The sequence below is a fragment of the Asparagus officinalis genome, chromosome 2 (genome assembly GCF_001876935.1).
Source record: "Asparagus officinalis chromosome 2, Aspof.V1, whole genome shotgun sequence".
NCBI classification, from domain to species: domain Eukaryota; kingdom Viridiplantae; phylum Streptophyta; class Magnoliopsida; order Asparagales; family Asparagaceae; genus Asparagus; species Asparagus officinalis.
The window spans coordinates 11,986,429-11,998,171 of NC_033795.1; the positions used below are offsets into that span (position 1 = coordinate 11,986,429).

General features: G+C 36.7%; 2 protein-coding genes across 2 annotated transcripts; both read left to right on the forward strand.

Moving 5' to 3' along the window:
* LOC109830282 (mitogen-activated protein kinase kinase kinase 3-like) lies at positions 638-8,763 on the forward strand. Its single transcript, XM_020397500.1, has 11 exons — positions 638-709; positions 1,559-1,975; positions 3,407-3,494; positions 3,624-3,686; positions 4,499-4,659; positions 4,745-4,820; positions 6,164-6,223; positions 6,318-6,425; positions 6,573-6,809; positions 8,061-8,164; positions 8,257-8,763. The coding sequence occupies exons 2-11, from the start codon at positions 1,650-1,652 to the stop codon at positions 8,510-8,512; spliced, it is 1,479 nt and encodes a 492-aa protein (XP_020253089.1). The 5' UTR covers positions 638-709; positions 1,559-1,649; the 3' UTR covers positions 8,513-8,763.
* On the forward strand, positions 8,955-10,714 carry LOC109830283 (NAD(P)H-quinone oxidoreductase subunit O, chloroplastic). Its single transcript, XM_020397501.1, has 7 exons — positions 8,955-9,241; positions 9,333-9,388; positions 9,523-9,588; positions 9,776-9,817; positions 10,059-10,118; positions 10,244-10,311; positions 10,443-10,714. The coding sequence occupies exons 1-6, from the start codon at positions 9,010-9,012 to the stop codon at positions 10,271-10,273; spliced, it is 486 nt and encodes a 161-aa protein (XP_020253090.1). The 5' UTR covers positions 8,955-9,009; the 3' UTR covers positions 10,274-10,311; positions 10,443-10,714.

Sequence of the window (11,743 nt, forward strand, 5' to 3'; positions counted from 1 at the left end):
ACGACAGAGAGAGAAGTATCAAAGGTGTTTATTCATCCTGCGAAATATCGGATTTTGACACTGAGGCTGTAAAATATATTTCTCTTAAATAATAATTCCCTGTCCTACACCGACCTTTGCCTTGTGGGCCCCGCCGCACTGCCCCCCCGTGGATGCACCCCGCACAGTCGGTGCAGACTAATGAAAACCACGACCGCTCTCCCGGCGCGCTCTGAGCTGTCACCCACCTCTACCTTCTACCCCCGCCCATCAAAATCCCCAATACCCTCCTCTCTCTCTCTCTCTCTCCTCTGCCTCCAAACCCCCTCCCCTACTCTCTCTCTCTCATAGAAATTCTCCGTCCTCTGCTACGAATGCCAGGTTGGTGTCACGCAAATCAATCCAAACCCAAACCCGATTCCTCGCCAGCTGCAGCTCCAGCCCGCGACACCGAACCCGATAACTGAAAATCCAGCAAGAAAAGCAAGCCAACAGCTTCGGATGAAAGGCTTTCTAGGCGAGGAAAAGCTAGGATCTATCTCCCCTTAAACGGTCTCGGGTTCGTCGGCCGAGACCCGGCCGTTTACGTTCGGCCACCCGCTGGCGCGTCAGCCCACGCTCGTCGCCTCTGCCGGTGGATTGCGGCAGGGTTCGGCCACTCGGCCACCGCGTCCGCTTCTAGCGCTAGCTCCTCGGGGTCCGATGAGGCGCCGGATTTTGGGTTTTACAGGTAACTAATCAAAGGGAAAATACCTTTTCTTTTGGGGGAAAGTTTGTGTTTTTGATTGGGCCTATGTTGTGAAATTGTTAGAATTGGTAATTTGGCTGTGTAAAGCAGTAACTGTAACCAAGCTCTTGGATTCGGATTGTTTTATAATTGCAAAATTGATTGACTTCGGATTAAAAACATCATGTGAAAAAAAATGAGTGCAGCGGAAACGAGAATGTTGCAATTTGCATCCGCAGGAAATCGGACTGAGAGGCTATCATTGAGATGGTTTGATTATGTACAACAAAGGATACCAAACATAACTGTTAAGCAAAATGATGAAGTTATAATTAATGAGGCAAAGAGGGATAGAGATAGGCCCGGAAGAACTTTGTTGGAAGCAATTAAGAAGGATATGATAATAATTAACTTAATGAAGGGGATGATCCAAAATGGAACTGAATGAAAGAGTGCAAATTTCGTATGGTCAACCCAAAAACTTAGAATAAAGACGTTGTTGATGTATTGGTTTAGGATTGATTGCTTGAAATCTGTTCTGTGTATTAATTCCTGCTTGGGTTAAGCTTTTTAGTAAGCATGTTCTTTAATTTGTAAGTTTGAGGCGGTTATTTAGGTTGATTTAGTTATGTTGTGCTATCACTTTCGATGTGATTATTCCATGGTTCTTCTCTTTAGGAATGTTAAAGTGGGTCAATTTTGGTGGTAGTTGTTACTTTGATGTCTTTTAACATCTTTGCAATGATGCATCAGTGTCTTATCATATGTACATAAATGTAAATAACTATGTGAAGAGGGTGCATTAAGTTTGAATTTATCTTTAATTCATTAATTTTTTGTTGGGTTTATTAGAAATTCAGACCCCGTCAACGTGCTGAGGGGCAGAAACTCGTTACATGACTCACATAGGCAACTCCATGTGGCAGAAGACAAGCATCACCTCATGGTGAATACAGTGTTGGAGCATCAGAAGTGTCGTGATATTTCAGTATCTCCCAAAAGGGAGTCACACTTATTTAATACGGCCAATGGTGTTAGAGGCCATCCTCTTCCTACATCCCCTACACATCCAAGAGCACTTGGCATAAGCCCGGGTTCTCCGAAACTAAGACAAGATGATATGAAGAGCCCACCTCATCCGCTCCCCCTTCCTCCAAGCTCTCCTGGGTCTTCTTCCTCTTCATCTTCACGTTCTCTTCCATCACAATGGAAAAAGGGGAAATTGTTAGGCAGAGGAACATTCGGCCATGTATATCTTGGATTCAACGGGTATGTATCCTTTATTATTTAACAACTTTTAAAAGTTGTAAGCTAATAAATCAAAATTTTACTGAACTTCTATAACACTAATGAATGTATAGTGAGAATTTGTACTATAGAGAATGCCTCTTAAAATACAAATAAGCCATAAACTATGTTGCACGTGTACGGGTGTGGGTGCGGACATGGACACGGCTACGGATATAGGACACAGTAAATTTGTAAAATATAGGATAAGGGGACATGGCTATATATACATATTAAAAATAGTAATTTATATGAGATCGATATTGTTTTTTAATTATAATGTTATGAGAACTAAAATCTGTATACCATTTTAATGTTTCTTTTATTGAGGAGTAAGCCATAAACTATGTTGCACGTGTACGGGTGTGGGTGCGGACATGGACACGGCTACGGATATAGGACCCAATAAATTTGTAAAATATAAGATAAGGGGACACGACTATATATGCATATGAAAAATAGTAATTTATATGAGATCGATATTGTTTTTTAATTATATGTTATGAGAACTAAAATCCGTATACCATTTTGATGTTTCTTTTATTGAGTAAGCCTAGAATAAACTTAAGTTGATTGAGAGCTCTATCCATCAATTTTTTTATCCATTAGATTTGCATTGAGATTCATGTAGGCATGTGATACACATCAATACTATCTTTGAGATGTGTGCCTTGACATGTATCACATGTCAACACGAATCTCAAAGAAAATCTAATGAATAAAAAAGTTGGTGGACAAGAGATTCTATTCACTTAGGTTTACAAGAGCTTTACTCTTGATTGAATAGATTATCAATTGAAAAACCACTCTTTTTTGAAGTATGTATGCAAATGACCATTTAAATCATGCTTATGAACGTGGTATGGGCTGAAACGAACCTGATCCAAACCAAATGAGTTGTAGAAATTTGAGATGAAGTGTAACATAAATGTCTAAGAAGTGTATCATGAGTGTTTTGAACTAAAACATGTATTATATAGTTGGGCACACGTCTGCATAAATATATGTTTATACTCAAGAAGTGTCCATGGAGTGTTTGACACGGACACGGACACAGACACAGGAATTGTTGGACACAAATACACGAGCCAAGATGAAGTGTCTGGGTAACCTAGGCCATAAATGAACTTTATATATTAAATTTTTTTTAGAGTTGTGATAATTGTACATAAGAGTTATACTACTCTTGTACTACTACACAAAAAAGGGGGACTTTTTTTTTGAATTGCAAAGAGAAATTATGAGTTCCTATGGATCCCACTTATTTGTGTCTAGTAGTACAAGAGTAGTACAGCTCTTGCAGAACACTTAGCATTTCCATATTTCTATTCTTGCTACTGTGTAGTAAATCTGACCTTTCTGTTAAACACTGAAAGTTTACAAGAGCTCTTTGATTTTTCCACTCTGCTACAGTGAAAGTGGGCAAATGTGTGCAATTAAAGAGGTTGAAGTCATCTCTGATGATTCAAATTCAAAAGAATGCCTAAGGCAACTAAACCAGGCAACACCCTAAATCTAATCTTCTTTATTTTTGTCAAATGTTTGGTTCTTTTGTAACATGTTTTCATTATTGCAATGCAAATATTCAAAATTCAAACATTGATTTTAAAAACAATCTCAAAATTTTCAGGAAATAACTTTGCTCAGTCAGCTCTCACATCCAAACATTGTTCGGTACTATGGAAGTGAAATGGTAATTTCTAAATCTGCTTTTTCACCTCTTTCCCCCCTTCAGTTATATAGACTTCTTTGGGTTACACTTCAGCAATTAAGCAAGAAGATAGTTTCACAAATCGATATCAGTAGGGGAAGAGAAAGGGGATGCTACAAGATAAGGTGTCAACCCTGTGCTTTACATACTTCGTAACTAGAAGCACTGGCTGCAATGTTAGTCTGCAAATTTCTGGAAAATTATTCATCTCATAAGAGAGCATTCCATGCTGTACGGAAAGCATGGTTTTCATTATTATAGAAAACAAGATGTGGGTTCTGAAGGTTGTTAGTCCCAATGCTATGATGTGTGCTTTATGTATACGATGAGAATGACTGATGTACAACTTCATGTTAACAAATTTGTTGCTGAAATTGGATATATTTGACATGTGATTCTCTTCAAAGAATTAGCTGCTTAATTATTGAAAAGATCAAACCTAACACCAAATCATCGTGATTTTTTCCCTTTGATTTGGACATAGCTATGCATTCTCCCACTGCTAATTGGATGCATTCTCCCACTGCTAATTGGAAGAGAGGTATATTTTGGATTATACTCTTTAGGGTCCATCATTTTGTCTTCCCATATCTAGACAGAATGGAAGAACATATTTTATGTCTATATTATTAACTGCTTCTGAAGTAATAATTACCTTCTAAAAGTAGTAATTTACCTTCATTTACATACTAGTTTCTAGATGAAAACTTTTCTGTAGAAGTTCTTGTGTCAAATTGATCGAGATAGCTGTGCAAAAGTAGTCAACTGACTGGTTATAAAATTTCCTTGTACAGGTTGATGACAAACTCTCAGTCTATCTTGAATACGTTTCTGGTGGATCTATTTACAAGTTACTTCAGGAATATGGATCCTTTGGGGAACCTGTTGTTCGCAGTTATACAAGGCAGATTCTTGCTGGTCTCACGTACTTACATGGGAGAAATACGGTACACAGGTGTTCAATTGCTCTTGTCTATGTCATTTGCAGCAGAAATAATACCTATCAATTCAACTAACTGCAGTTGATGAGTTGCATGCAGGGATATTAAGGGAGCAAACATACTTGTAGATCCTAACGGCGAAGTTAAGCTTGCTGATTTTGGTATGGCCAAACATGTAAGGCACCTTTGAATTTTAAAAGTTACATTTATTATTGGATGAGCTCGAAAATTTATTTTTGTATGTGATATATCTAGGTAACGTATTATATTTGTTCATTCACTGGTGTTGTATACAGAGCACAACCCAAAATGAACAGCCTTGTTTGGCTATGTAGATTTTTTGTTATCTAAGTGTCATCATTATATAATACATATTATAATATATATATATATATATATATATATATATATATACTATAAATAGAGAGAGAGAGAGAGAAGAGAGAGAGAGAGAGAGAGAGAGAGTAAAGCTCCTATAAACTTAAGTAGATAGGAGCCCTTTTGTGCCACCAACTTTTTATCCATTGATTTGCATTGAGATTTGTGCTAGCATATGATACAAATGAAGGCATAGATATACAAAGATAACATTGATATGTAGCACAAATCTCAAAGCATAATGAATGGATAAAAAGTTTAGTGGACAAGTGCTCTATCCACTTAACGTTATAAGAGCTTTACTCTGTATATATATACACACACGTACGTCATAATACATACATATATATATGTGTGTGCGCGTGCTGCGTGCAGATATTGTGTGTGTGTGTATATAATATATATATATATATATCTATAATATATATATATATATATATACAAATATATATAATATATATATACTTAATATCATATATATATATGATGTGTGGTGTGTGTGTGTGTGTTGTGTGTGTGTGTGTGTGTGATATACGCATTCTAGTTTTTTTCAAGCCGAACCGCTCGAACCTACCAAATTGTATTAGCCATTCTAGTTACTATCCGCATCCGCTTAAACCTGTAGGGGTTTCCTAGCTGGCAGTGATCATGGCGATTGCAAGAAGCCACTTGTCAGTAGTTTCGTGAATCAGTAACTCAGCATCAACCCATACAGGTTCATGATAGGCTGACAATTTTTTATAAGGTCCTGTCAATTCTTTTATGGGGCCTTCTTAAAAACGAACTGTTCTTCATGGCTGAACTAATTTCTTGGGAAAATGACGGGATAACATTGTTGTGGAAAGGTGGATAGACTGAATCAATTATTTAGCCCTGTATTTGGCATCCCATATACTCACCGCAGCTGTCATCCGATATGGATTTTTTCTGTGCGTCCCTGGCATCCAACATTTAGAACACTGATAATAAGGCTATATGGTGTTTCAAGTGCTAGTCCTTTGAGCAAGACCTGTCAATTTATTTTGTTTCGCCAGCAATCCTTACTATTGAAATTTTGGTTATTATCGGGCCTGTCAAATTTTCATTATATGGGAGTTTCTGCCAAGTAGCTTATATTATTGTTCTCTTTTCTGGGATCAGATATCAGCTTATACTTCTATACGTTCTTTCAAAGGAAGCCCTTACTGGATGGCTCCTGAGGTTGGTATTTTTGGGAGATAGTTACAGCATTAACATCATTGTTTGCTTGTCTTACTAACCAGTTTCTGCTTCCCTATGCTCGAATATTATGCAGGTTGTCATGAATGGCAATGGATACAATCTCTCAGTGGATATTTGGAGCCTTGGTTGTACGGTCATTGAGATGGCAACTTCTAAACCTCCCTGGAGCCAGTTTCCAGTGGTGTGCATCTCTTACCCATGTTATTGGATAGCACTTTTTTTTGTTGATAGTTGAATCTAAGATAGTATCTGTGTTTGTTTTATGGAAGTGCTTTGCACTGCAATCTTTTCTGCAAACTTAGAGCTTTCATTTTGTTGGAATTAATAGGTACCTGCAATTTTTAAGATTGGGAACAGCAAAGATATACCAGATATCCCGGATCATCTGTCCTCTGACGCAAAGAGTTTTGTAAAGCTATGCTTGCAACGTGATCCTGCAGCTCGTCCCACAGCAGCTCAGTTGATGGAACATCCTTTTGTTCGAGATCAAGCATCAATAAGACCCACAAAATCCAGTATGTTCAGGGAAGCGTTGCCTTCTATTTCAGCTGAAACCCAGAGAATGGTATGGTTTTCATGATCTACCGTCTTTTTGTTGAATATTTGTATTATATGTTCTGAAAAATGGAATTTACTGCTACCAGATCTTTTTAACTCTTTGTTACAGATAGTTTTGAATTATTGGAGTTGAAATTTCTGTTTGTTTATTAAATCAGTTGTCCACGAATTATAACAGATGCCTGAGTTAAGGGGTCTCCTTTAGTAGTAATCCAAAGGGTTACACCAAAATCATGGAATCTCCTCCTAAGAATGATTTTAAATTTTTTTAACAAAAAGTCATATAATTTGATAAAATTTTCACTTTCAACTAAGTGATCTCGCCTGATATATTACTTAAAAGCTGTTCTTTTTGCAACCGCTTCAGGCATGTTCAAAGGCATTAAAACTGCTGAGTTTCAACTTTTATATATTAGTTTATAATACATGGAGAGCTTATCATGAGCCGCATGAATCCCGCTGGGATTATCCACCACAAAATTTTAGGTAAATCCTGAGGGGAGTACCCAAGGTTTAACGACTCATTCTAGGGCTGCGTAAGATGCTTGCAAAAAATCCAATAAAGTAAGACCTGAAAATGATCATGTCGATTAACTCACTATTTTCAGATTTGTTAATTTTGGAAGTTTTTTCAGACTGCATAAATCAGTTATATACATTTTTTTGAATTTATATTATATTATAGCGTCTGTTCTTAAATTCTATGAAGTTTTTGTCTCTAGCATTGGTTTGAGGTATGTTGTCAATCTCTCTGCTTCTTGCTTCACTGTGCCCAAATGCTACAAATATCAAATACCAATACGTAAATAACTTCTGTTTGGGTTAATTGCAAATACATCCCCTTTACCATACTGGGTTTGACACTTTGTTATATCTGAATTTTTTTAATTTGTTGGAGTTCCTTGGCGTCAAGCGGAATTCTCTTTCTTACCAATACATTGTATAGTATAGGAGTGTATATTCAGCACATGTAAAGAATATGGGATCTTTTTCTGCAACAGAATGAAATATTACAGGATTTCTTTTTAACACATTAACACCACACGATTCCCATGTAATGTGTACAAATAACAAGGAGATAATCCGTTCGGACATTAAAGAGCAAGTGCTAATAACATGTTCAGAGATAATAAATTGCTACCTCCCTATAATATCAGGGGTCTATCTGCAAGTAAGCCTTTTTTGCTTTGTCGTGAGGAATGGGTTTGCTGCAGTATTGTCATAACTAATTGTACACACAATTGCTAATTCTATTCAGGGTGCCATGGATCTTTCTCCAAATCGAAGTTTATCTCCTCTGCGTGACAGAGATTATGGAGTGGGGCACTTGATAGAGTTCCCCTCAACATCTAGGAACCAAAGGTATTAACAATTTCTCTACCAATCACAGTTTTTTTATCTCTTCCTTTCTTAAAATCACAAGTTAAAAATTTCTGCTGCATTCATCTGCTCAGGGCCAGAGCGAACATGTCTCTCCCGGTTTCGCCCTGCTCTGTTTCACCCTGCTCAAGCCCTCATCGCCAGTTTAAGCATGGTAATCGAAGCTGCTTGCCTTCTCCTCCTCATCCAGTTTTCTCGGCAGGAGCTATTAACTATGGACCAAGCAATTATTCTCTATATCACACAAGGGCATGCAATAACTTTGATCAGTTGCCAGAGCTTCCACAGTTTAAGTCGCAAACAACATACAGTTCCCCAAGGAGAAGATAATGATGGTGATCCAATTATACCTGTAAAAAATCGATAGCAGCATCTCTTTTGCCTCTGATGGATCAATCAAACATAAAAATGTAAAAGAAAAGAAAAAGATCGGTTCCTTGTCGTATCAGTTTTTGTTGTCCCTACATGATCAATGTAATTGTGAAATTGCATACACGATCCAAGTTCTGTATAGAGTAAAGGTGTGTATTCATTTATATACTTAAAAATGGTAAGAATAGAAATTTTTTGTTTGTCTCAAATAAGTTGCATATTGAGAGCAGACCCAATGTGTACAGAAATTTGTTTACCTTCTCATTTATCTACTTAAAATTGGCAAAGTTTACTGGATTATGTACGCTTAAAACAGTCCTAGCGTCGATGAGGATACATGAAGTGGGACCCACTGGTGTATGACGTGCCCCAAATGGATCTTATCTGAAGCAGAGAAATAGCGGGAAACCAATGGATGAGAAAGAGGACTTCATTCTGTTGCCTTTTGCAGCTTCATGGCTTCTCTGTTATCATCTTCAAACTCTCTCTTCTCGAGCTCCTCAACTCACAAAATACGTGCCTCACCATTGAAAGGCAAGGGAAAGAAGAATGCTGGTGTTCGAACACTGTGGATAAAGGCGGCGACCTCTGCGGAGCCCGACAAGGAGAAGAAGACTGCTCAGGCTTCAAGCGAAGCTTCAGCCTCCTCTGCAAAGCCCTTGAGGCCAAAGAAACCAGAATACTCGAGTAAATCTTTTACCTTCGAAACAAGTCAATAATGCCTCATGTGCTCTTTTTAAGCTCATATTTGCCTCTTATTATGTATTTCTTGTTGCAGTGAAGAAAGGACAAATTGTAAGGGTGGATAAAGAGAAGTACCTAAATAGTATCAACGTAAGTTCAATTCATTATCACTATTTTCATAACGTAAAATGTTATACAGTTAAATCGTAGTTTGTTAAATGATTTTACTTTCCAAAGTCCTATGCCTTTTAACGATACATAGCAATTTGAAATTTTGATTTCAGTATTTATCAGTTGGGCATCCCCCTTATTACAAAGGCTTGGACTACATATATGAAGATCGTGGCGAGGTACTTCCTATTAAGTAATATCTATTAAATCGTCTATTTCCCCTTCAGATAAACTTTTTACCAACTTTTTGTTTGTTTCATTGGTATTTTCACATATTTTTCTATGAGTTCCATCTACCTAGTACTATTTCATTTCCTTCTGTTTACCTTTTTATTTTTATTTATTTATTTTGCTCTGCTTGGCCAGGTTTTGGATATCAGGATCTTTGAAACAGGAGAATATGCTCTCGTAAGTTATTTCCCTCTTTCTCTTTGTTGTAGCTCTATCAACCTTTTGGCTGTCAATAGATTTTAGAGCACAGGGGAACAATTCTGGTGTTCATTCACATGTCAACTGCAAAATTTACTGCTCGAATCTTCTGCCTTTGAATAAATTTCTTCTTAGTTTTGGCCAAAACCATGAAGATCTGCATTTCTTTCTGAGTAAAAACCTGTAAACGTCAAATTTCCATCATTGTTTCTTATTACAGATTGCTTGGGTCGGAATCCCTACTGCTCCTGCATGGCTTCCTACAGATATGCTCATTAAGGTTAAAATTGCTTCAAATATTAGCATCTTTATCACAATATGTGTCGCTATACCTGCGCACTATATTTTTCGAGAGCATATTACAATACTTGAGTTTCTAAGCTCTCTGTTTATGTTTCTTGACAGTCGGACCAACTCAACTACGAGAGAATTTGACTTCAGAGAGAGATTGTGGATATCTTGCTGTGTCCGCGGTTGTGCCCTTGATTTTCTTGACAGTTGCAGCCCACAAGGATTTTTTTTTCTCTCCAAAATTCTCATTTTTATATTTTCATCACCACATAATTCTTTGCTTAAAATCTATCAGCTATGTGCTCTGATGAAGATGCTTGCAAGTTATTGCGTAGGGTGATGAAGGGCGTATACAGCTTCATTTCAGTAAATGTATCATGTCTACCAAGACTTAGTAAATAAATATCATGCTTGTCATGAGTGGATATATATAATATAAAACAGAGACTCGTGTTATGTTTGAATTGTAACTTCGTCAAGGTATAAGTCTTCCGTATTTCTTCATGGTTACCTTGTGACTGTTTGGTGTTTGAAAATTTCAATTCAAACTGCCAATAAGTCTTCCTATTTATGTTTCTTGACCTAGTCACAAATGTTATGATTTTAGTATGAGTTAATTTCAAATATACCTCATGTATTATGAGAGTGTAGCCATATGTACTTAATAAACTTAGTTTGTCGGTACTTGCAACTCCCAACAATGTTACTTTTATTTCCTCAAACATTATCATTTGTCTTTCACATGATTCTCACATAACATCTTAACCTTACCGAGTCGCCTTAGATTCAAGAGAAGTGAGTGCTGATAAAATAGTTTAGGGATATAAGTGATTGTTCCTCACAATATATCTTGCATTAATATTATTAGTATTCACGACTTATAATAGCTATTGAGGATGAAGGATTTGATAGTAAGAAATCACGAAAAATTGTTTGAAAGTCGGGTAAATAGTAGAAAATAAAGACGAAAATTGCGGAATTGTCTATTCCTTGGACCGACGAAAGATGTGTGATGATGTGATGTGATGCTGTATAATATTGTATACTTATTGTTTTTTTGTCGTTAATGAATTTGCAAACATTATTTTCATGGTTTTGACTTGAAAATAGAATATTGTGACCCAACTTAAATTTAGTATGACATATCCTTGAAACGAGAAATGATCCTCTGGGCTGTGACGAATGTCTGCACGATTGGTGATGATGAGAATGTACTCTTTTGCGACGTAAATGTGTTGTCAACTGAGAAAGTAAAATGGAACACTTAAGCTAACACTTGCGAAAAAAAAAAATTTCTTCTTGTTGAAGATATATTATAGTTCAAAAGCTGAGGAGAACAAGCAGAAGATGCATGTATTCATATACTTGTCGAAGACCTTAAGAGTATCCATAAAGTATTCTTCTTAAAAAAAGTTGAAATAGTGAAAATATTGCTCTAAGTGTATTTTTTTTTAATAACTGTAAGTGTTGCATTCAAAGATTAAACTTTGTTTTTTTAAATAAAACGAAGAGATTTTTTTTAATCGTCTCATTTGTATTATCCTTCTCTTTGTGACGTTTTCACATTGTTCTTTAATTTATTAAAAGTAAGAACAAGCCCCATATGAGGAGCTG